The 24,966-nt window shown below is 60.8% G+C and overlaps 2 protein-coding genes across 4 annotated transcripts in view; one reads left to right on the top strand and one right to left on the bottom strand.

The window, feature by feature from the left end:
• Nucleotides 1–6,148, bottom strand: part of MGAT4B (alpha-1,3-mannosyl-glycoprotein 4-beta-N-acetylglucosaminyltransferase B) — a 9,651-nt gene extending 3,503 nt beyond the window's left edge. The window contains exons 1-4 of the mRNA XM_081827296.1: nt 6,014–6,148; nt 678–863; nt 446–586; nt 218–359 (exon numbers count right to left, since the gene is read on the bottom strand). Coding sequence (XP_081683422.1) covers nt 218–359; nt 446–586; nt 678–863; nt 6,014–6,110 — 566 coding nt within the window. The 5' untranslated portion in view covers nt 6,111–6,148. The remainder of the gene's footprint in view (nt 1–217; nt 360–445; nt 587–677; nt 864–6,013) is intronic.
• Nucleotides 6,101–24,966, top strand: part of SQSTM1 (sequestosome 1) — a 22,225-nt gene continuing 3,359 nt past the window's right edge. The window contains exons 1-5 of one of the 3 annotated variants that reach the window (XM_081827294.1): nt 6,101–6,115; nt 19,565–19,660; nt 20,069–20,379; nt 20,474–20,615; nt 21,314–21,394. In XM_081827294.1, the coding sequence (XP_081683420.1) occupies nt 19,612–19,660; nt 20,069–20,379; nt 20,474–20,615; nt 21,314–21,394 (583 nt within the window). In that variant the 5' untranslated portion in view covers nt 6,101–6,115; nt 19,565–19,611. Of the gene's footprint in view, nt 6,116–17,555; nt 17,812–19,564; nt 19,661–20,068; nt 20,380–20,473; nt 20,616–21,313; nt 21,395–24,966 lie in introns of those variants that run through there. The other 2 variants (XM_081827291.1, XM_081827292.1) reach the window with 2 other exon arrangements.

The following is a 24,966-nucleotide window of genomic DNA, read 5'->3' as shown; positions in this document are numbered from 1 at the left end:
GCGGGACGGGTAGGGCACAGGTGCACTAGGTCACTGGCGTCTCCACCAGGGGGCGCTGAAATGGTTCTTTCTTTTTAACTTGTCTTCATAAATTTGTGAATGAAACTGACAACTGAACCTCTGATAGTTTTTTCCTCCGGAATGTTGCTCGGTTTTCATTTCTCCTTGTTATTTTGTGCCCTGTGTTCTCTGAATGCTCCCACCCCCGCCCCCCAGCCCACTCGCCTCGGCGATCAGCACCACGATGACCGAGTCCTCCTTCTCCTGCGGGCTCAGCTCCGAGATGAGCGAGTGCAGCGTGTCCGTCAGGTACGAGTGCACCTCGCGCCGCACGCTGGGGATGCCCATCACCACCGACACTGCGGGTGGGGGCGCGGAGAGTCGGTACCGGCCCGATGCCGGGGACCGCCCCCCGCCCCCGGCCCCTCCCGGGACCCGCCCCTACCTCCAGTGCGGCCCTGGCCCACGCGCACTGCAGGCTGCAGGCTGCTTTCCTTGGCCAGCAGGTGCGGCAGGTGGTGGAAGACGGTGGGCAGGTGCAGCACGTGCTTGTGGGAGACGTTCCACGGCTTCAGTCGCGGATCCTCTGGGTGGGTCGGGAAGGGACGGGTCAGACGAGGCGGCCTGCCATCAGCCCCCGCCTCCCGGGCCGCGGCGGGCGCGGCTCCAGCGCTCACCAGTTAGGCGGCCCCAGGTGCGATTGCCCTCCCCCTCTCGCAGCGCCTGCCTCTCCGACACGGCCCTCTTGATCTCGTCCAGCACCAGGTTGAGCTCCTTGGAGCGCTTGAGGCTCTCCTGCTCAGCCGCATGCAGCCGGTCACGCAGCGCCAGGAACTCCCGCTGGTACACGTCCACCACATCGCCTGTGGGTGGTTCGCACGCTGTCACCAGGGGGCAGCCGCGCACTGACCTACTGCCCCTTGAGTGTACCAGCGCCCACAGTTTCGTGCCCATTGCATCTGTTCTTGTGCCTGCCCACATGCCAGCTCCGCGTGTGTGTGTGTGGGGGGGAGTGTACATAAGGGTCACCCTGAGGTCACACTGACACACTGGGGGGAGAAAAATCTTCACTGGTCCGATTGGTACTCTCCAGTACTCTCCCCCTACCCTGCTATCTTCACCTTTGAGGAGACATCTGAGGGAGGGCTTGCAGGATCCTTCCAGCCCTAGGTGGGGCAATCCTTGGACTGAATCTTCACCCAGTGGCTCCCAAAGTCCCCCTCTTGCTTCTTTTTGCAGTATCTGCTCCTTCCAGGAGGTGCGATGCCCAACGGCCCATCCAGGGCACAAGGACCCAACCCTTCCTCAAGAGGCTTCTTAGCTCCCTGGCCTGTCCCCCTCCCTCCCCTCGGCCTCTGCCCTTTGCTCCCCACTCGTGCTCACAGAGGAGGTCACAGGCAGCTAACCCTACCCCCAAGGCCCTCTGGGGATAACCCTCCCTGGGCTCTCATCCTGTCCTCCAAGTAGGACAGGGCTCCGGTGCCCATTCTGCACTAAGCACTGACTCTGGCTTCTCCATCTCCCTCCGGGGGAGGCTGCTGCAGTTACGGCCTCCCAGGGCTCCCAGGGCTCCGAGGAGCAGATGAAATGGAGGAACTACTCCCGGGTCACTCAGTGAGTCCGCAGCAGTGGGGCCACACAGCTCCCAACGCCCGCAGACCTGCTTCTCTGGAGACCCGTGCGGGGCATGCGCCACCTCGAGGGGTCTGCACGCCCCCCCCCCCCGCAGGACCTGTGTCAGAACCTCCAGCCCGGCCCCAGCTACCAGCATGGTAGGCAGGCCAGGAGCACCACCAGGGTGGGGCTTCCTGACAGTGGAAAGGGATCCGCAGGGTGCCAAGCACCTGGCTCCACTGGTCTGGCCGGGACCAGTGAGCAAGAATAAGACAAACAACACCCACCCCCCCGCCCCCTGAGGCCGGTGCAGCCGGTCCCACGGGGCTGTGCACTCAAGGACTGTTCTCATCTCGCTTCTGCTCTATTTGCCATCCCGGACAACGGCTTTTCCTTGTCTCCCGTGTCTTTGCATGTGCCGTCTCTTCTGCCTGGGATCCCCTTTCTCTTCTGGGTCTAATGAAAACCCATGTAGCCTTTGAGGCCTAGTTTCAAAGTCTAGTGTTCAAGTCTAGGAAACCTTCCAGAACTCCCCTCTCATTCCCTAGGCAGCTCTCCTGTTCCTTGATTCCCCTGTGGGATCCCAGCCCCCAGAATGCCCTGGCATAGTGCCGCTATGTGCACCAAGGGTCATGACCAAGGCAAAGTTCTGTCATCTCAGAATACCCCCCCCCCTTAAGCTGCACGGGGCAGAGGTCTAAGAGCTAAATCCCAGGGGAAGAGGGAGGGGTAGCCCAGGGTGGGGGGGGATGCAGAGGGGGAGGCCAGGGAGGTGAGCAAAGCAGGCCCTCTCTAAGGCACTCCATACTCATCTGCTTGCCCCATAGGCACAGCCCTGCAGGGGGAGGGAGGCGAGAGTCGGGTTACAAGATCTGTGAGGCTCTGCGCTGGGTTCAGTGGCCGGGTTACCCTGGAAACCTGACCCCTTGAGCAGGAGCCAACCACCCCCATCAAACCCTCACCCACCCAGCCCAGAGTGGGGTGGCACCAGGCGCCAGGAGCGTCCTCCTCTGGGGCAGCTGCCCCACAGGGAAGGGGGACTGGAGGTGCCCAGGCCCCCAGGAGGGAGTTCAGAGCTGCTCTGTGAAGGGGGGGGAGGCCTCTCTCCCCTCTGACTGCTGCCCCTCCCTGGTCTTCTCCGTTAAGTAGGCTGAGCTCAGTTCCACCTTCACCTGCCTGGGCACACAAGCCAGGTGGGCAGCTGTGGGCACCTGAGTCACCCTGGCCACCGAGGCCTGGGCACAGCCTGCCCCCTACCCTGGCCTCCTTTCCTCGGGGCCTCCCCCCACCCCAGGTGCTGAACTGCCTCTGTTTATCCGGAGGGGATGGGCCCTGGCTCCTGCCCACACCAACCCTTCTGTCATTTCCCTCCACGCCGCAGGCCCTGTCCCTCAGCAGCCCGCCCCCGCTCCTGCCCTGCCTGCGAGGCCCCCAGCCGGACCGACGTCCCTGACTTCTCTGCTCCTGGGTCCACTGTCTCAGCCTCTCAAAGCCAGAAACTCAAGCTCTGTGCCTGCCACTCCCTGGGCTGAGCCTTATGTGCCAGGGCTCTGCCAAGCCATCCTGGCACCCCTACGACCTTTTCGGGCTGCGTGGCTGGACTGTCGCATTGGATGGGCCAGGGGAGGCAGCTCAAGGGAGGGGAGGGGCAAAGGCCTGGGGAGCCCCTGGCCTCTCGGGGGCGGGACCAAAGGTCCCGGGAGCTAGGGCTGAGGGCGCTTTGGCTTCTCTTTCTCTCCGCACCTTCCTAACCCAGGGAGGAAGGGTGGAGGGCCGGGCCCCAGGTGCAGCTGGCCCTAGGGAAGGCCGGCAGCTGGGGCAGCTGGGGCCAGACTAGTGGCACCTTTCCCACCCCTCCCCCCACCCGAAGGCAGAGTAATCAGGACACCTGAGGCCCATGGACCACAGTCTTGCCCTGGTTCCCTCTTGATGGAAGAAACAGATTTAAGAGCCAAGCCGGGCACAGACCATGTGCCATGTACTTAGGGAAGGGGAAGCAGGCTCAGAGGGGCTCAGCAGGTGCCAGGCCCAGTGAGGATGTGGGCTTAACATGCAGGTGGGGCCAGGGTGTAGAGAGGGCCAGCTGTCCCTCTCCTCTCCAGGCCTTGCAAAGCAACCCTCGCAGGGGTCAAGGAGGGTGTCGGTGGTTGCTGGAGTCCGGCATGCTGGGATATGGGGGAGGGCTGAGGCCGGCCCGCAGGGGCTGCTGCTCTCCCTGGGGACGGGCCTTCAGCAGGTGCTGGGCTGAGGGCCGGAGTCTGAGGGCTAGTGGGGCTGTTGCACAGATCTGGTCCAGGCTGGACATGAAAGTGGGTCCCAAACCCAAATCCAGGGTCCAGCTGGCCAAGGCCTGGGTGTCCTTCCTGGCCCTTGGCCCAGGGCTTCCGGGAAGCCACCTGCTCCCGCTGCCTCCTTCCTGTTTGGCTCGCAGCCCACCTTTCTTACAGATCTGGGTCCCTCTGGCCTTCCCCTAAGTACTGGCGCCTGTGCCGGCCCTATCCTAAACCCCTCACTCACTGCAGCTGGAAGCCGGGGTCAGGTCCGGCTTCCCCACGCAGGTGCCTACATGTATGAAGGAGAAGGGTTTGCCTAAGGGCCCAGATTCAGGCTTTTCTTGAGGCCTCCGAAGACCTGGCTTTGCCAGGCCCCCTAAAACAGGGATAGCCCTTGACAGGGAAGTGCCCGGTCACCCCCTCGCAATGCCTCACGGGCTCTTGGGCTTCTGGGAGGACCCCTGCCACTGAGCCCCACACGTATTTGGCTGGGGTGCTCTACCCACTCCCCAGGCCCTTGGATTGCCAGCCTCCTGGATGACCCCCTCAGAGACGGTGAGCCCTAGGTGGAGCCCCTCCTGGAGGTCAGTTCCCTGGGGCCAGCGAGGCTCCCAGAGAAGGGCTTGGGGGGGGTGAGCTGCACTGCAACTCCTGACGTCAGGCTGGGGGCACGTGGCTGTTGCAGGAGGCACACAGGAACTGCGGCCTGGCCGAGGACAGGGTGCAAGGGCTCATCAACCCACCCACGAGCAGACAGATGTGCCCCCCCATTAGATCTAGCCCCACCCTGGTCTCCATGCCAGTCGGCTTATGTGGCTACTCTCCCAAAGGTCCAACATGCCTTCCTCCTGGTGACACACCCCCCTACAGAGGACTCTGCCCCATTCATGCCTTCTCCCAGGTGACACACCCTACCTACAGACTTCCAGAGAACTTTGCCCCAGCCATGCCCTCCCTGTGCCAAGCCCTAGGGACCTCCCTTCAGGGCTCCTGGAGCCCTGAGGCCCCGACCCAGACAGGTTGGTGGACTCCACTAGGCTGGGCTGGTCAGGCAGGAGGGTCAGGCCCAGCTCCGTTCGGGCTGGGAGGGTCAGGAAGTTTCCAGATCCTCCCTCAGTCATTCCTCCTCCAGCTTCATGTAGCCACAGGGTTGAGAAAGAGGGAAGCAGGAGGTAGGAGGGAGGCAGGGGGTCAGCTGGCCTCAGCCTGATCCTGCTTAGACCTCCAGCAGGAAGGCCAGGAGGCAGGAAGGAAGCAGCTATTCCCGGAGGCTCCTATGGTGCAGGCCGGCTGGACAAGGCCTGTGAGGGCCTCCTCAGCCCCCGCCGTCCCAACCAACACGAGGCGACTCCAGCCAGTGCTGGGGCCTGCCCCTACGCCCATCCCCAGGTGTGCAGACGGAGCTTGGAGGACCGTGCTGGTAGACTGGCCAGCCTGCCCAAACTTCAGGTGGGGGGCGGAGGTCCGAGGAGACCACACAAAATAAGTTGACGGGTAGCCGGGGGCCAGGCGGGCCAGCGCCCAGGTCCCCGCAGAGGAATCCTGGGGCCAGATGTCATGGAGGAGGGGTGCGGAGGCCCCAGGGAGCAGCCCCCCACGGTAGGCTGGTGGGGGGGGGCGGAGAGGTGGTGGGGGTGGAGGGTGCTGCCCGGATGTCCGGCTGCCCCCCTCACACCTGTCTCGGGAACACGGTACCTGCTCCTGCCCAGGTGCCGGGAGAAGGTACCTTGGGGGCCACCTGGCCACAACCGTCTCCTGACCTTGTGCCTCTGTCCCTCTCTGGAAACTCCAAGGTCCCCGGGTCGCCGGTGGGAGCGACCAGCCCGAGCATGGGCGCAGCCGGTCTCACGGAGGCCGGTCCCGCGGTCCTGAGCGCCGCCCCGGGCCCCCGCGGACCGCTCGGCCCCGGCGGCCCAGCCCAGGCCGGAGGAGAATTTCGCTATTCCGGCAGCAAACAAGTGGGGGCGAGGAGGGAGGGGCGTCCTCCCGCGCCGCCCGGGCGGGGAAGGGGCGCCTGCGTCGGCTTCCGGCCGCCTCCCGCGGCCAGCGGCCGGACCCTGCTCCGGCGGCCGGCGCCCAGGTGCGGCCAGGTGTGGGACGCGGCGCGGGGCCCGGCGGGGGCTCACCTTTCTGGCCGCTGAGCGCCGCGTACCAGGAGAGCGAGAGGAAGGCGCACAGGCAGAAGAGCAGCAGCGTCAGGAAGGTGCCATTGCGGAGCCTCATCTCGGGTGCGCGGCGGGCGCCGGCGGGGCCGAGGCCGCATGGCCCGGGGAGCCGGGGCCGGGGCGCGGGGGCCGGGAGGCGGCGGCGGGGTTGCGGGGGGGGCCCCGGCCCCGGGGCGGGGAGGGGCTGGGGGCCCGGGGCCGGGCGGGGACGCGGGCGGCGCCGGGGACCCGGCCGGGCGCCGCGCTGACGGCTCCTGGGTCGGGGGGAGCGGCGCGGGCCAGGCGGCGCGGGCGGCCTCGACTGGGCGGCTGGGCTGGGCCGGGCCGGGCTGGGCCAGGCTGGGCTGGGCGGCGAGAGCCGCGGCCCGGCCTGGATCCGGGGCCGCGGCGGAGTCGGCGGCGCAGGGCGGGGCGGCCCGGATTTAAAGGGGCCGCATCACCCGCTGCCGCCACCAGCACCGCGAGGGGGCGGGGTGGGGTATCGGCTCCCCGGATCCCGCCCGCGCGGCCCGGGACGGCGTCCTCCCCCGGCCCCCGCGTGGGCTCGCGCGGCTCCGGCTTCGGGCCGCCTCGGGTAGATCGAGGCCGGGGCCTCGCGAGTGCGGCTCGGGCTGCGGTGCCGGCGGCGCGCCGGGGGTGGGGGTGGGGGGCCCGGACCCCCGCTTCTTAACCTCGCCATTAGGACCCACCTCCCCTCCCCACCCGAGACCCGGACCCCACGCCCCCTTTATCCCGGGACCCTCAGGCCGGTGGGAGGGGGCAAGGTGCGGCTGCGGCTGGCGGTGCCTCGAGTTGGGAGGCCGGCCCGGAGGGGCCGCTGCCCGCACCGACGTCCCCGGGCGCTTCCCCTTCCAGGACCTTCCTCTGGTCGGCGGGGTGGAGGCGTGCTGGGGGCCCCGGAGGCGCTCCTGCTCCGCCGAGTACGGACAATGGGCCGTTTTCAGGAGCAAAAGAGCCGCCGTTACGCGGGTGTTGGGCACAGCGACCAGTCCCGAGCGGGGCTGGCTCCCGGGGCGCTGGCGCGGGTGGGCGGGAGGCAGCGGGCACCGCAGGGTGAGGCGGGCGGCGGCCCCTCGCCGTCCAGCGCCTCCCCACTCCCCGCGGGGCGCTCCCACCTTCCTTCTTTCCCCAGCCCTCTGTGAACGCGGAGAGGGTCCAAACACTGAAGGGATTCGTGCAGCTGAGGTTCGGGGCAGACATTTGGGGAGCGCCCTTGTCCAATTCCTGGGAGTTCTGGTTCCCAGCATTGCCCGCAGGCTCCGCCCAGTGGAGGTTTCAGCCGGGGAGTCGCTGGGGATTTGTCTTTCTCCTCCAGCCCAGGCCCACACCTGGGGGCAGGATGTGCTGCCGGGAGCGGGGCAGGGTCTGGGCGTAAGCGTCTGCAGAGGGATTTTCGCCGGGAGCGCGTGAGGCAGGGCCACTGGCTGCGGCGGGCGTCCTGGGGCCTGATGAAATGACTGGCCTCAGTTTCCCTGCAGACACAGGTACTGCCCTCTCTACTTGTAATGAGCTCTTTTTTTTTTAAGATTTATTTTAGAGAGGGGGAGGAAGGGGCAGAGGGAGAGAGAGTCTCAAGCACATTCCACGCTGAGTGCGGAGCCCGTTGTCGCTGGGCCCCATCCCAAGACCCTGAGATCATGACCTGAGCCCAAACCAAGAGCTGGTCACTTAACTGACTGAGCCACCCAGGCGCCCCCTAATGAACTTTATGAACTGACACGAGGCTTGTTGGATTCTTCTCCTCCTCCTTCTTTTTAAGATTTTATTTATTTGAGAGAGAGAGAGAACTCGCTCATGCATGAGCAGGGGAGAGGGGCAAAGGGAGGGGGAGAGGGAGAAGCAGGCTCCCGGCTGAGCGGGGAGCCCTAAGCGGGGCTGGAACCCAAGACCCTGGGATCATGCCCTGAGCCGAAGGCAGACGCTTAACCCACTGAGCCATTGTCGGAGTCTTCTGAAGGAAACTGTGTTCCTGTGTTTTCACAGGGCATCTGCTGTTTGTGGCTGGGGATAACGGTTTTTCATCTGGGCTGTGATACAGAGGGTTTTGAATTTTTCTAAATATGTGTTCAAGTTTAAAAGTGACTTGATTTAAGGAAAATGATTAAACCAGTAGAAATTAAAGAGATGGCCTGTTTGTGATGAAAGTTTGGGGGAACTCATCCGAGTTCCCTCCCACTGACACTCTGGCTTTGGGGAGGTGGAACCGGAATCAGGGACGCCCCGGGGAGGTGGGCAGAATCCTGGGGATTGCAGGGCCTCTATCAGGATTGGGACTATCCAGGGCCACGGTGGGGGAGACGGGTGCTGGTCTACTTTGGGAAGTGGGAGGTCTGGAGTGAAGGGGAGTGGGAGAGGGGCTGGGGGATGTAGGCTGGAGGGGACCACACACCCCCTGGTTGGGCAGCCAAAGGGGTCCAGGCTATGGCGTTTTGGGGGCAGTCTTTCCCGACCCCGCTAGCCAAGCTGCCTTTCTGTGCCTCTTCCCCACTGCTCCATCAGAATCCCAGGAAGGATTCCCCACGCACCTGCCACTTTGTCAACGCCATGCCCCAATGAACGTCCTGCTGGGGATCGTGCGCTAAGAGGGTGGTCATGGCAAGAGAGCAGAAGCCTAACGGGGCCTGCAGAAGTGACATCACTGTGACTCATTTGTTCCTGCATTCATACATTCATTCATTCTGCCCACTGTAGCGGGGGGGGGCGGGGGGGGCCTGGTCCTGCCGTCCCAGCTCCTGGAGGACTCCCAACTTTCTCCTTTGAAACAGGGGAGTGCTTGCTGGGCTCCCGTGCAGTTTTCCACTGCTCTCTGTGCCCTTGCAATAATTCGTTCCCTTCCAGGCCTGGGGAGCAGCACCCCCTCCACCAAGGGTTCAGCTTCTGTGTCGGGATTGGGGATGACAACTCCGATCCCCACCCAGGAGAGAGCATGGAGCCAAATGGTCACAGAAAAGTCCTGCTTTCTCCCCAGACCCCAGGCTGTGTACCCTTCTTCCTTCGTTCCTGCTTCCTACAGAGTGAAAATGCCCCCATGTCGGAATCACCTGCCAGCCCTGGAGATTTTCCGGGGGATGGCCCTCGGCGGTGGCTCTTCCTTCCATCCTTCTTTCCTGGGCTTCTCAACCTGTGGTCCAGGGACCCAGAACTGGGGAGGTCTGGGAGTTAAGATGAGAAAGAAAAAGAAGGAGTTAAGATGAGAAAGAAAAAAAAAATCCATCTTTATTTTCACTGATCTGTAACTGAAACGTGGCATTTCCTCCAATTATGAATGGAGGCAGGGAAGTCCGGCAGAATTAGTGGTGCTTAAGACCATTGCACAGAAATCACAGGGATTTTCAGGCTACGGGTGTTGCAGACACCTCCAAATAGGCGTGACATGCTCCTACTTGGCAATTCTGGTGTTTATTAGCCCTGCCTCTCTCTATTATAATGTAATGAGTTAATAAAGAATCACGGGTGGGGTGCCTGGCTCAGTCGGTAAAGCATGTGACCCTTGATTTCAAGGTCCTGAGTTCAAGCCCCACACTGGGCGTAGAACTTACTTTAAAAAAAAAAAAGGATCACAGGTGCTTCTACGTCACAAACTTGTGGGGCTTTTTGTTTTTATTTATTTATTTTGAAAAAGTAGTCTCCATGCCCAACGTAGGGCTTGAATTCAGGACCCTGAGATCAAGACCCGAGCCAGCCAGGCAGGCGCCCCACAAATCTGTGTTTTTATATTTTGATATTTGCATTTCGATATTAGCACTCCTTTTGTAATGCAATATATTTTAAGCATTTCAAAACATGGTTCTAAGCAGGGATCCTTTGCCTTCTCCAGATGCTAAGGGAATCTCCTGCCCCTGCGAGAGTTTGGAAGTCCTGCCCTAAGCCTCACCTCGCCCCCTCAGGGGGGCCCATCTTTCCTTGGACGCCTCATTTCCATTTTCATTCATAACCCACGTTCTGAGTGTTCACCATGTGCCAGCCACGCATGGGTCACCAGCAACACCAGGGACCCTCCCTAGGACACTACCCTGCCAGCCTCCTATCCCTGGCTGGAAAAGCAAAGTCCCTGGGGCTCAGAAAGCTTACAGTGGCGGAAATTCCCTTGTCCAAAGACAGTGGGCCTTCCTGGGAAAATGAGGTTAGTAATATGCCCCAGTGGAGAAGGATGGCTTGGCCTCCGCAGAGGGAGCCGGCTGGATCAAACGCCTCTGTGGAAGGAGTCCCCAGGCCCCCAGGGGTCTGGTCCTTGCACACCTCGTCAGGGATGGGGGTTTTTACCCTTGGAGCTACGGGGAGCGTCCAAAGCAGGGAGAAGAGTCCGGGCTGCTGTGGCATTGAGACAGGCATACGGACATTTTGAAAATATCACTACAGCAGACAGGGAGAAGGGGCTGGAGGGAGTAAGAGAGGAAGCAGGGAGATGAACCAGGGGGCTGTTGTAGGTGAAGGAGTCCAGAATACGTCACTGTGGCATGAAAATTGTATCAAGCTGAAAGCATTTGAAAATAGGCTTTTTCTTCGACTTCCTTATCTGCCTAAAAGCAAGGCCTCCCAAAATAACTCAATTGTCCTAAATCCCCTCCAGCATGGCTTTTATTACCTGATAAACCCATTGTCACAAAACCATCAAAAATACCTCTCCTCTGTTCTCCTGAGGGCCCATTTTATCTTTCCTAAAAGTATTTTTGTTTTCCTCATAAGTACCTTCTCCTCCTCTGCTTTCCCTATTAAGTTGGTATATAAGCCCCCAAATTCTAAGTACTGGAATAAAAATCAGTCTTTTATTTTGCTAATCTGTTTTCTTTTTTTTTTTTTTTTTGGTCAGTTTAATTCACAGACCCTAAGCACTGAATCTAAAAGGGTAGAGGAAAAGTTTTCCGTTCTGCCCTGACGTAGGCATCTGGGAGAGAGGTGGTCTGGAATGGGGGGCAGGGGGCTGGAGATGAAGAGAAGTCGATAGGTGCAGGACAACCTTTAGGCGATTGTAGATCGTTGAGGTCGAGAGTGTGGACTAGAGAGGCAGCCTGCCTGGGTTCGTCATCCTGACTCCACCCCTACGTGACACAGCTGTGTGACTTTGGGCAAGTTACTGCATCTTTTCTGTGCCTCTTTCCCTGGGGTGAAAAGTGGGGATAATGGTCAGAATAGGCTTAATAGCCCCAAATTTCCATGATTTAATAAAGGTATATTTCTCAAAGCCACGTATCTCCCGAGGGTCCTCGGGGACCCTGCTCATGGTAGTTCCTGCCCAGACTTTCAGGTGCGACCGTCTGAACATCACAGGCTTCCCCGACGGGGAAAGAGAGCTCTAGAAGCTCCGGCCAAATAAACACATGTGCTGGCCTGTAAGTGATCCGGGGCTCTTCTCTCAGGTCCTGGGCCGGAACAAATCCCGTGACGTTACCTCAGGGGAGCAGGTGAGTTCATATATATAAAGTATTCGGAATGCTTCCTGGCATAAGAGAAGCGCTTCGCGAGTATTTTTACCGTGATTATCGGCATGTACGACCAGCGGGAACTGCTGGGGCTCTTGAGGGCACCGCAGGGTCCCAGCTGGCCCCCCGGGGTTGCTGGCCGGCATCGTGCGGAGGGTCCTTGCCATTGGGGACCCCCGGGGCAGGCACGAGGCGTGGTGGTTTAGTACTCGTGGCTACCGCTGACCAAGACCCAAATCAACTGGTTTAAGGTGTCTCGTGACCCAGCGTCGGGCCTGCCGGGGACCGAGGAGCCCAGATGCCGAGGTCAGGGTCGGCAACCAGTTTGGGTTACACAGCCAATCCTGACCCAGGGCGCCACAGTGCTCTGGTTGGCCAAGCTTGGGTCGCGTACCTGCCCCACCCTACCCTCCGTGCTGGGGAGAAATGAATCCTTAAGGGACCATTTCCATCCTTAAATGAAACTGGGAATGCATGTAAAATGCAACAATGAGGGATGTAAACTTCCTTCTCTAACCTGCTAACTCTTGTCAAGGGGAACGTCAGCCCTCTCACCCTGGCCCCCCAGAACTACAGACCCTGAGAGTGGAGGAGTGCGGGTCCCTATAGCCCAGGGCCGGGGGGCTATGTTCTCATTAGTAGCTGAGAACACGCCCTACTGACTTCTTCCCACCTGACATGCTTTTAACTGGGTCACAGTGGGGCCACCCTGCCAACTTGGGCCCGCCCACCCCACCCCCAACTTCGGCCCAGGCCCTGTGGGCTTCGGGCCCTCTCTCCTCAGCTCAGGGCCCGCCAGACGGGAAGTCCTGGGCTCCAGGCAGAGGTGGGTGCCAAGGATCCAGCCTCAGCCCCCAGGGCCCTGGGATGCCATTCTCCTGTCCTCTCATCCGGTCACGGGTGGGAGCCCTGTGCCTCTCCTGCCCCAGGGTCTGGGGGACGGCTGGAGCCTGGCAGCTGGGCAAGGTGGTTGCAGAGTCTTTGCTTGGGCCCCCGTGGGAGGGGGTCGCCTGGGCCTTCTTTCCACAGTGAGCCAGGGCTGTCCCAAGGAGGACCTTCTGCCGTAGCTGCTCCCTAGTGTCAGGGTGACAGCGATGTGGGACACCATCCCCATGCACCCCACAAACGGTACCCGAGCTCCCGCACATGCCAGGCACGGGGACACGGGCAGGACTGAAGGTGCCCACGGCCTGCCCTGGCCGCAGAGGGCACGCAGGGACATGGAGGAGGGGCCGAGCCAGGCGTGCTGGGAAGAGGGGAGCCCCGGCTCGGGGCACACAGGGCCTGGGGCCACGCGGTGAGTCCCCCTGCATCAGCCAGAGAGGAGGGGTGCGCGAGGCGCTGGGTAGACCCCGGCGGTGAGGGCTGTCAGGGCGCTGGGACTTGGGAGCACACGAAAGCCTGAAAACTTTTTCAGAAGGTTTTCAGACGGGACCTGGGCAGGTGGGGGTGGACATGGCCCTGAGCCACTGACCCCAGACCCCCGCCCCCTCTCCAGAAAGCGTGGCTCCCATTTCAGGCACCCTCTCATTGCCTGGCGTGGGACCGGAGCCCCGGGGAGAGGACCATGCTGGCCTCTCTCCCATCCAGCACAGAGCTGGGAGCCCCTGCACCCTCTACCCCCTCTGCCTCCAGCTGTTGGCACCTGCTCTGCCAGGTCCACATGCCTCCTCCGGGCTCTTGCTCGGATCGGCCTGGGGCGCCTTGACCCATCCGGGGTCGCTGCACTGTCTCATCACGGTCCCCTCCCCCATACCACCAAGCTTCTCCATTTACGATTCCAGAGCCATCTGCTGTCAGGCTGGCCCTCTGGGGGCCCACAACAGTGCGCACATGGGGGTGGGTCTCGACCAAGAATGGGAGAGGTCTGCAAGGTGCAGCGCCGTTGGCTCCCAGTCGTGACCCTGGTGGCCCTCGTCTGAGCCTCCCTCCTGGGCATGGGACGGTCCCACTTAATGAACGGCCTTAGGGGACCACCAGATCTGATGTGTGTGTGTCAGGGGTGCTCTCCCTGGTTGGGGGGAGACCAGTGCCCTTGCTGGCATCTCCATGGGGCAAGGACCCCCAGGGCTAAGGGCCCAGGGACACATGCGTGAGAGGGTGCTGGCCAGTGGGCACCAGTAGGGTGGGGTGAGGACGAGGTCAGGTCCACCCTCTACCCAGGTGGCCGGCAGCTCCCTCCAGGGACCCCCTGCCTTGGCCCAAGCTCTGGCCACACGTTCCTTCCCGGCCAGGCACGCAGGGCTCAGCTAGAGATGTCCCTAGGGCCACCCATCGATCGGGCTTAGTGCTTCTGCCCGGCCTGGGAACCGAGCTTGCTTGATTTCTTTCTTTCTTTCTTTTTTTTTAAAAGATTTTATTTATTTATTTGAGATAGAGATAGAGCTTGTGAGAGAAAGCGCGTAAGTGCACGAGCAGGGGGAGCAGCAGAGGGAGAGGGAGAAGCAGACACCCCGCTGAGCAGGGAGCCTGATGCGGGGCTCGATCCCAGGACCCCGGGATCATGACCTGAGCTGAAGGCAGATGTTTAACCGACTGAGCCCCCCAGGCGCCCCCGAGCTTTCTGATATGCATTTATACACATGGCCTGAATTAGGCCTGGCCCACCTCCTTTTCCTCATTCAGTGTTGGTGAGAGCTGCCTCCACGGCCCAGTGCCCACAGAGGGTACCATCAGGTGCAGAGGGTGCCCCTCAGTGCCCCCTCTAGGACCCAAGTGTCCCGCCCCGCGGGATGGTATGCAGGCAGAGCTGAGCCCAGACTGCCGCTCCTGGCCTCCAACCACGCCCTGGCAACTTAGCCTTCCCTAACTCTCCAGTCATGACTCTTCGTGGCTTTACTGCATTTCCCTGATCATGCACGCCTTCAGCCCCTTTTCTTGCTTTTTTTTGGTTTTTTTTTAAAGATTTATATATTTGTTGTTAAGACAGCGGGTGGGGCAAAGGGAGAGGGAGAGAGATTCCTAAGCAGACTCTGCGCTGAGCGCGGAGTCTGACGTGGGCCTCGATCTCTCGACCCGAGAACATGACCTGAGCCGAAACCAAGAGTCGTATGCTTAACCGACTGCACCACTCAGGCGCCCCGAGCCCTTTTTCTTTAAGAACACCCCCTCACCCCGCCACAGCCCCCCCCCCCCACCTCTTGGCTGGTAACATCCAGTGTCTGGGGATTTTCGCAAGGGGGTGCTCAGGAGAGGCCCCATGGAGGAGATGACAATGCAGGAGGAGGAGGGAGAGTTCCAGATAGGGGGAGGAGCCAGGGGAAAGTCATCAGGTAAAATGAGTCGGTGAGGTTAGGAACCGAGGTGGGGGTGTGTCCCTCCGTTGTGATGGAGTAGAAGGGAGCGTGGAGGACGGTGTGGAGCTCCCACCCACGAGTCACACTGTTCCTCCATGGAGAAACAAAGTCAGTCCTTGGACCCCGTGCTGGGTTCTGGAGGAGCCTGATCCCCTGTGATCCTCAGTTTCCTCGAGGTGGCCCAGAGCAGTGTGGCCTGAGTCCTGCCGTGGCCTTGTCTCTGGTGGCCCCAGCACCCACCTGTAGGCTTGGCTCCATACCCCAAAGAAAATAAACAGAACCTCAGAAAGCCATTGTCGGGCCACCACCCACCTGTAGGCTTGGCTCCATACCCCAAAGAAAATAAACAGAACCTCAGAAAGCCATTGTCAGGGGATGGGATTACTTCTGTAAGGAACGAGGCACTGAGGTGCTTACAACATGAGACAGCAATAAACCGAATCAGATGACCTCCCGGCCACCCCTGCTCATCCCCCGGAAACTTCTGACTCATGTCTCTTCTGTGCTCCCCACTGTTTCACCTCAAACCCTACTCTGGTCTCCTTCCTGACACCCCCACTGCCAGCTGATGCCCCCAAAGGCAGCCAAACCATAGCCAGCTATCTGGGAGGGCCCCATTCTAGCCCCATTTCAAAGATGGGGAGACTCAGAGGCTTGTCATACGCCCGAAGATGGCGGGACTGCTGCATAGTGGGTCTTCTGACTCAGGCGCCAGCCAGCACAGGGGAGGTCCCTGAAGTCCAGAGAGGGGCCAGGCAGCAGATGTCAGAAGGGGGCTTTGGACCCCGGGGACAGGGTCTGCTTGGCTCTGGTCTCCCTGCTGCCTCGGGGGCCTCTGTGGGCTCTTGCGGCTCTGGGGTCCCACTCCCCACCCCGGCTGCCTGTTAAAATGTCACTGAGCTAGGTAGCAGTGGGGCGGGGATCCCCTGTTAGGACGGTGGTCATGGGATGCTGACTCACTGCCGGCCAGACCACCTGACCTCTCCCGGCAGGCGACAGGGCCCTGCCAGGGGGTTCCCCAGCCTTGTTTACTTCTCACTGGCCTTGGGGGAGGAGGGGAGGGCAGGGCCAGGGCCACGCTCAGCGGGAGGGCATCCTGGGCAGGCCAGAGCGGGGACTCTCCTAGGGGTGGGGGCGTCCAGGTTGGCTTCCCCGGGCCCCATTTCCTGCCACCCCCATTTCCCCTAAGCTCTCCATCCCTCCTTGCAGACCCACCATGGTCTCCAATGGGGCCAAAGGGCCAGAAAGCAAAGCAGGTTCTGCCTGCAAGCGTCTGTTTCCGCTGCTTGTTTGGACAGGGGCCGCACCTCGAGCCCTTCCTGAGACCCGAGGTCCCCCAGAGCCCCAGGGCTTTCCTTCTGCACACCCCACTCACTCGAATGGGGCCCCTGAAACTTGGGGGGCTGGGAAGCTGGGCTCTTGGTCCAGGCTGCCCTGCGTGGCGAGGCCCCGGGGCTGCTGAGTCACACACCCATGGGCACCTGTGGGCCCCGGCAGCCTCTGCCCAGCCTGCCCCTTGTCCATCCTCTGATCCTGTCTGCAGGGCAGTGAGCATCGGGTCCCTTTCCCAGGCTCACAACAGGGATGCGGGGAGGGGCCTGAGAGGGTACGGCCTCTTTAAAGGGCTGCTTGGGGCGAGGTGCACCTACTCTGGAGCCCCCTGGGAAGGACCAGCCACACCTGCGGACAGGTCCCTGCTGTGTTCCCATAAGCAGATCGCCTCCACAGCTCGGAGCCAAGTCCAGCCACCCACCCTTCCCTTCTGGCTCTCCCATCGCACAAACCCCACCACCAGAGGACATGGCTCCGACTCAACAGGTCTGCCTTCTACTCTCAGGACCCCGCCTGGGACACTACAGAGGGCGACCTACCCTTCCTGCCCACCTCCTTCCCAGACCCCCCTTCCTCCAGGCCTTGTGAACAGGCGGGTTTTGTCACATAGAGCCCTGTTTCTTGGTTACTAGCCGGAGGGCTGCTGCTCTGACCCGTGGGATGCCCCTGAGGCCAACAGGCCTGACACCACGCAGGCCCTTTGGGCACCACCTGGGAACGGAACTCTGTGCTGACAGGTGTGGGTCCGGCTGCCCATGCGGAGCACGTGATGGCCACTGAGGCTCCCGGAAGCGGCCACCGGCCTTCTGGCCAGGTGAGGGGGAGGGGACCCCGTGCTCCCCCGGCACCCCTCAGCCTTACCCCCTACCCCACTGGGAGCTCCTCTGAGGCTCAGGCCTGATGGGGGGTACGCCCCTCAACCCGGTAAGGGGCCGTCATGGAGGATGCTGGGGGCGCTGGAGCGGGCTGCCACCCGGGATGGGAGGCTGTGGAGAGTGGCAGGGCCCGGACGGGACCTCGGGAGCGGTTGGCTCTGGCCTGGGGCTTCGGGCCCGCCGTGGCCCCCCTCCCGCCGCGCTGGGCTTCCCCCCAGCCCCCCACCCCCGCGGCCTCCGTTGTGCTTTGCTGAGTCACCGCCAGGCCCAGGCCTGGGAGGGCTCTGGGGGGGACCCCTGTGGGTGCTTTCCCCGCAGGTGAAGAGGCCGGAGCCCAGCCCTAGATGTCGGAGTCCCGGGCCGGCCTCTTGGGGTCCCGGGGGCACCGAGGACAGTGAGGAGAGGGGTCGGCGCTAAGGGGGTGCGGGACACCGTGAGGGGACGGCGGCGCAGCGGGCTCGGGGCCGCGGCAGGGCGGCTCGCGCGGGGCGGCGCGGCGGGGCGGGGCGCGGAGACCACGCCCCCAGGAGGCCGGCGGGGGCGGGGCTGCCCGCGTTCTTTACAAAAGCCGCGCGCCCGCCGCCGCCGCGGCCCGGCTCCGTCTCCTGCTCGCCGACCGGTAGCGATGGCGTCGCTCACCGTAAAGGCCTATCTTCTGGGCAAGGAGGACGCGGCCCGCGAGATCCGCCGCTTCAGCTTCTGCTTCAGCCCCGAGGCCGAGGCGGAGGCCGAGGCGGAGGCCGCGGCCGGGCCCGGGCCCTGCGAGCGGCTGCTGAGCCGGGTGGCCGCCCTGTTCCCGGTGCTGCGGCCCGGCGGCTTCCAGACGTACTACCGCGGTGAGCGGGCCCGGCGCCCTCGGGGGGCTGCGCGGGGCCGTGACGCAGGCTTGCCCGGCGGGGCGGCTGCTCGTCCGGCCTGGGGGCGCCCGCGGGGGCCGGCTCCGGCCGCTCTCGGGGGAAGGGGGTTGGCGTCGGCTCGGGCGTTGCCGGCGGGTGTCGGGCCCGGGGGTCCCGGGGACGCAGGGCGCCGGCCCTCCCCCCGCCGTGACGTCGCAGGTCTTGGCCCGGGGCGCGCTGGGGCGTCCTCGCTGGCCGGCGGCGGGCGCTCGGGTTACGCTGACAGCTCGCTGCTGCCGAGTCGGGGCTGGCGAGGGTCCCGGAAGCGCCGGCCGGACGCGGAGGAAGGGCTGGCGGGGGAGAGCGGGAGGCGGGCCAATCAGCGCGGCGGGGCCTGGCGGGCGAGCCCGGGGCGCGGCGGCGGGGAGGAGCGGTCGGGAGCGGCCCCGGGGCGCCCGAGGCCGGCCTGAGTGCGCACGTTCCCCCGCGGGCAGGGGACAGAGGGACCCAGCCGGGACGTTCTGCAGCAGCGTCGGCGGAGGGACGGGAGCCCAGGACCGCGCTCCGTTTCTTGCTGCGCTGGTGTGGCGGGGGTGTGTGTGTGTGGGGGGGAGCAAGTCGGGGCAGGGAAGCGGGGCGCGGGGGGGCGGGAGCCAAGGCCGGCCCCTGGGAGGGGCAGTGCCGGGCCCACCCTTAGGAGCACTGCCAACTGGCCAGACCCGTTCCTGGTTGGTTGGTTTTTGTGACAACTTTATGGAGCTATCCTCCACTTCCCGTGCAGTTCACCCATTTCACGTGAACAGTTTTGAGCGACTTGTGCAACCATCCTCCTCACGGGTTTAGAACCTTTGCATCACCTGCGAGAGGAACTCTACGGTTGAGCTCTCTCCTCGTCCCCTTTAGCTCTAAGCAGCCGCTAATCTCTTTCTCCATGGATTTCCTTATTCTGGACATTTCCTATAAACATAGACACGGAGCCCTACACTTTCCTATTCTTTTGTAACCGGCTTCTTGTACTCGGCATAACATTTCCAAGGTTTAGCTGTGTTGCAGCTTGTGTCCGGACTTCATGCCTTTTTGTGGTTGAGTAACATTCCATTTTGTGGACATACCCCGTTTTGTTTTTCCACTCCTTAGTGGATGGGTGTTTGGGTTATCACCTTTTGACGCCTCCCCTGTTCTTCCGGTGGATGTTGCCTCCGGTGGCCCACAGCTGGTGCAGCCTGCAGGTGTAGGGGGTGGTTTGGCCTGCACGGTGGGACTTTCACACCATTTGCTAAATCTAAAAGTCAGAGAGTTCATACAAATACTGTAGCTTCACTGGGGGCGGAAGCAGGCAGATGTACTCATCTCCTTGACTCTCCTAAACCACAGGAGGCCCACGGCCTTTGGAGGGTCTGGGCCCCCAGGAGCCGGTCACAGGTGGGGATCTCCTACAGTTGAAGGTGGGTCTCGGCCTGGTCAGACGTGGACCGAGGCAGCACCGGCTTAAGGGGCAGCTGGCTCAGCTACAGGAGCGGCGCCCTGCATGTTCTGCCTCCCGTGGGCGCCCGGGCCCCACGTCCAAGTGCTTACCTTCCAGGCGGTGTTACAGAGGATGGGCGGTCTGGCCTCCGCGCCCCCTGGCTCACACAGGTGTGCGTCAGTTCCTAGGCGAGCAGATGCCCCTCTAGCTCAGCCTGCGCCCTTCTCAGCAGCTTGTATCTGACTGAGAAGGCTCGGGTACTCACATGCGGTCTTGTAAACAATCTAGATGAGGATGGAGACTTGGTGGCCTTTTCTAGTGACGAGGAACTGACCATGGCAATGTCCTACGTGAAGGAGGACCTCTTCCGTATTTACATTAAAGGTAAAGGTCTGTTCTGGGCGCTGCCGGGTGCTTCTTGCTGTGTGAAACCTGCTTGAGGTTATTGAGCAGTCCCCTCCAAGGAGCAGGCAAGAGCCTGTGGGTTAAGACCGAGACTTCATCATCTCTGTGCTTGGCCTGAGAGAGGAGTCCCGAAGGGGTGGGGCCTGGGGACCTCTGGGTTCACTCTGTCAAGGGCCGGGGGCCGGGGGCTGGGGGCGGCTTTGGGGATGCAGTGGGGTTTATTTTAACGGGGGGCAGGGCCCCAGCAATGCAGACACAGCTCCCTGCCACTTCTCACTTGCCTGGGCCCCATGTACTGTACCAGGCACAGGGACTGGGACCCTCCTGGCAGCTTCTTGGGTCCCCTGTTGCTGTCACTTGAACAGCTGGGTTGTGCACGGACTCCAGGTCTGGAGGGCAGGGCCAGGGGCCCACTGACTGAAAGCCCCCCAGTCGTGACGAGCGGTTCGTGTGGGGTCCCACCTGCAGAGAAGAAGGAGTGTCGGCGGGACCACCGCCCCCCGTGTGCTCAGGAGGTGCCCCGCGGCCTGGTGTACCCCGGCGTGATCTGTGACGGGTGCAATGGGCCAGTGGTGGGAACCCGCTACAAGTGCAGCGTCTGCCCGGACTACGACCTGTGCTCCGCCTGCGAGGGGAAGGGCCTGCACCGCGAGCACAGCAAGCTCGTCTTCCCCGGCCCCTTCGGGCCCTTCTCCGAGGTGAGGCTGGGGGGAGCACGGAGCGGGCAGGGGTCCGGGAGGAAGGAGCCCCTTGCTCTGGTGTCACCCGGCCCCTCTGCTCACTCCTCCCCAGGGCGTCGCTCACAGCCGCTGGCTCCGGAAGCTGAAACACGGGCACTTTGTGTGGCCCGGCTGGGAGATGGGCCCCCCAGGGAATTGGAGCCCACGTCCTCCCCGGGCAGGGGACACCCGCCCCGGCTCTGCAGCCGAATCAGGTGAGGGTGCTTCACAGCCATTCAGGGTGCGTAGTCCTCACAAAACCCTGCAAAGTGGGGAGCATCATCCTCATGCCACACCCAGCAAGACGGAGGCACCTCAGTGCCCAGGGCCGCTAATTCACCCGCACTAAACCGAGGCTTGGCCCAGATGTGGCTCAACCCTAAACCTCCCTCCCCTGTCAAGGCTTTTTTTTTTTTTCTTTTTAAAAAATGTGCTCTATACCCAATGTGGGGCTTGAACTCACGACCCTGAGCTCAAGAGTTACATGCTCTACTGACTGAGCCAGCCGGCCTGCTCAAGTATTTTGAAACACAGGCACAAAGTTAAAAACAGATGGCTTGTGTTCCAGAATTTAGGATTCTGGTTGTAGTCTGATTTTATTAACTTAACTGTCCTCTGATTTACCTCCTCCTTTGGAACAAAGGTGGGGATGTTGGTTTAATTCTGATGTGGTTTGAGCTAGAACGTGGTCAGCATTGTACACCGCATGTAGCGAATCCCCCATGGGCTTCTGAGCACCAGGGGCACACAGGGGCCCGCAGCGGGAGAGAGTTCGGGAAGGCTGCTGGGACAGGATCCCCGGGGGTGGAGGGCACCTGTGGGAAAGGTGATAGGATCATAACAGGTGTCTAAGTCATTGAGAAACCTGCTTTGACTCAAATATTTTTTGTTTTTGTTTTTTTGAAAACCAAAGCTGCTGGTCCATCGGAGGATCCCAGTGTGAATTTCCTCAAGAACGTAGGGGAGAGTGTGGCGGCCGCCCTGAGCCCTCTGGGTAAGTGGCGGCCTCTGTCCTTCGAGAGCAGGAGTGTGTCGATCACTTGGTGAGGGGGTGGCTGGGGGGCGGCTTGCCCCCTGGGTCACCATGGAGGAACGGTGACTGCCGTGCCCTTGGGGCCGGCCTTTGCCATGCGCTGCACCGCAGGCCGCTCAAAGTTAAATTCCGTGACGCGTTCTGGAGCTTTCCCTGTAGAGTGAAGTGGAATCAGCGAGTGTTTGGTTGGGATAAGCCCAGTAGCCTCTGCTGCAGGGCTGGCCTGTCGGCTTCTGACTTCTCTTCCCACAAAGGACAGTCTGCTTTCCCCCCTGAATGTGAGCCCTGGGGTTTACTCAAGGACTTGGGGGAGTAGTTAGCTGAGAGGCCATTTCTCTTTGCTTCCCTTCTGTTTTTTTGCAACCGCAACCTTTCTGGGGGCTTCCTGAGTGCCCAGCTTTTTGCCTGCGCTGGGGAGCCGGGTGTGATGGAGGGTTTCCAGTAGCCTCGGGTCAGATGTGAGGTCACTGGATGGGTGGGTGAACCGCAGCGGGTACCCCCCTCGTGGTGGGACTGGCCCAAGGCTTTAGAAGGCGCCTGCTGTATCCGCTGGCCCTGACGGGGACGGTGGGAGTCCGCTACGACTGTGACTTCTGGTCCAAGGCTACAGTGGATCCGTGATCTCTGGCTGGAAGTGTGCTCCGCTTTGTGACTTCAGCGGCAGCAAGTGTCCACTGTCTGAACGGATGCTGATGGGACGGGGAGGCAGGCCCGCCGTCGCCCTCAGCTTGAGGCCATTTCGGCTCCCGCTGCATCAGGCCAGGACACAGCTCAGCAGGGACCCGTGAAACCCCTCAGACCATGTACCGCGGAGTTTCGTGCTTGGACTTAAAGGCCTTTGAGAGAAAGAGAAAAGAACGGGTTCTTAATGCCTTCTAGGAGGATAAAAGTGGAGCGGCGATCAGGTTATAAGCAGGAGATAAGCTAGTGCTAAACCCTAGCTGCCTCACAAGACGTGGTGATGAGAGTTGTGATTTGGGGGCAACGGGAAGCGGCTCTTTGGAAGCTACTAGTGGATCGTGGTTCTCAAGGTTGGCCGAGCCTCAGAATCCCCAACATGGGTTGTTTTTGGTATAAATTTTGACGTATGGAGATTTCACTAAAATTATTCTGAAGAACAAAGTCCTTCGCTAAAAGAACGAACCAGACAAGCTGGGAAGTCCCGAACCCCAGTCTAGGTTCAGGTAGGGAACCTTGGAACCGTGCAGAGTCCCAGGTCCACCTTCTGGATTCTGGTAAATTGGCCATGGGTCGGGCCTGGGATCCATGTGTTTTGAAGGCTTGCCAGGGACTCTGGGTCCCACTTGCTGTCCATCCCGAGGCCCATCTGAGCCGGTGGCCTGTTTCAGAACTTGACCCGGATTCCCCACTCAGGGCAGAGGGGGTAATTTTGGCAGCGCTCAGGGGCGTTGTAGGCTAAGGGTGAAGGCCTTTTCAGGTCTTTCAAAGTGGAGGGAATTGCTGTGTACCAACTGGGGAGGAGCCTAGAACTCTCCAAAACAACAAGGAAAATTTCAGTAAATATGCCTCTGAAGCAGTTTCAGTTGAGGAGAGCCACTTGAGGAATTGATTAAACTTTAGAGTTAACGGGTATTTTCCTTTCTTATGAGGAACTGACAGCTAGGGTGACTCATGCTAACGGCCTAGAAGGGACTGTTCCCAGAGCAGGGGCCCCAAGGGACAGCCAGTAATGCCTTCCAGAGGGCAGACCATGTGCAGTGACTCAGCGATTTTAAAAGCAAAGACCTTGTTTGGTAGGTGCCATGAGGACCAGCTGAGCGGGTCTGCCGCCAGCCTGAGTTTGCAGTCACTGACCTCTAGGACCCCCAAACCGCAGGTCCTTTCCTTGTCCTAGGGTTTTCAGAAGACACTCCCCCTCACAGGCTCTGGGGGAAGCAGGGCACGGCCAGTGGTACAGTCTGTAAGCCCTTAGGTCGCAGGTTATCATCCGTTGGAGAAACTTGGGATTCTAGAATCTCTCTGGTTCATTTATGGAAGTCCTGTCATTCGCCCCCATAGAAAAGTGAGACAGTATATGGGTGTTCATTGGATGTTCTTCCAACTTTCCTGTGTGCTCGAACCCTTTTTTTTTTTTTAAAGATTTATTTATTTAGAGAGAGAACATGGGGGAGGGGCAGAGGGAGGGAGAGCATCTCAAGCAGACTCCCCACTGAGCGCGGAGCCCGATATGGGGCTTGATCTCACAACCCTGACATCATGACTTGAGTTGAAACCAAGAGTCTGAAGCTCAACTGACTAAGCCACCCAGGCGCCCCTGCTTGAACCTTTCATGATGAAAAGTTGGAGGGAGGACAGAAGGAGAAAAAGGACTTAAATGTTGCAGATGGGAGTACTGGTAGCTAAGCCCGCTTTTATCTGTTTGCTCTTCACACTACCAAAGTAACAGTAGAGGGATTAGACACAAGAGTATAAAGCAACGTGAACAAAGAAAAAGGGGAAAAAAGTCCTAGAGGACAAGGTAGGAAGACCTCACCCTTTGAACGGTGGGAAATGGGAGTTGAGGGTGGTGACCAACAGCGTGGAGGCATCAGAAGCCACATGCCTGCCTACACAGGGGTCCTGGTGAGAGGCAGGAGGGCTGGTCAGGGAAGGCCAAGGGCCAGGGGATGGTTGAAGACCACTCTTCAGGATCATGTAGCGATCACTGGCTGGTCAGCCAGATGCTCGTCCTTGCCCACCCACGCACGAGACCTGATGGTTAGCTGCTGGAGCATTTGACCCAGGGAAGCTTCAGCCCTAGGGCCCCAGGGCAGGGTGAGGCACCAGCCTGAAATGGGGCGCCATGAGTGGGCAGTGGGTCTAGCAGGGGCTGGGGCGTCCCTGCTCAGGAGAGGCTGGACGTGCCAGAGCCGGGTCCCACAGCTTTGCCACCTGGGATCCCGCTGCCTGGCCAGACACCCACCGGGTCACCCTACAGAGGGAGACAGATGAGGGCCCTGGGCCCTCAGAGTGCTTCCTGGCAGCCTCTTCTTAGTGCCTTGCTAGGATCAGAAGGCCACGATCACCAGCCATTTGGGAATATCTCTCCATGGGGACAAGAAGGAACTTGGGGAAGGACTTTACAGAAAAGAGAATGTCAGCGTCCTCCGTGAGATACAAAGAAAAGTTTTTCCATCCTTGAAAAAAAGAACAGGATACCATAAAAATGATAAAACAGATTAAGATAAGATCAGAACAGACTGTTTTTTTAGAAATTAAGAAGAAAAATAGCCAGAATAAAGAAAACTTCAAAGGAAGGCTTAGATTTTAAGGTCATTTCAAGGAAGTATTCCAAAAACAAAAGAGAGGTGAGAAGAGAGAAAAGGTGAGAAGATTTGAGGATTAATCCTGGAGGCTCAGGGTAGGACAAATAATAGGAATTCTAGGAAGAGAACAGACAAAACTGAAGGAAGGAAATGAACAAAGAATATAAGACCATCTCAGCACAGAAGACATTAACCTCTCGATTGAAAGGGACTCCCAAGTGCCTTGGACAGTGACCAAAAAAAATCCCGCCCCAGAGCTCGTTGTCC

This window comes from Leptonychotes weddellii, chromosome 7 (assembly GCF_054177405.1).
Source record: "Leptonychotes weddellii isolate Sample4059 chromosome 7, ASM5417740v2, whole genome shotgun sequence".
NCBI lineage: Eukaryota > Metazoa > Chordata > Mammalia > Carnivora > Phocidae > Leptonychotes > Leptonychotes weddellii.
Note: the sequence above shows the minus strand (reverse complement) of the source record. Positions and strands in the feature narration are given on the sequence as shown.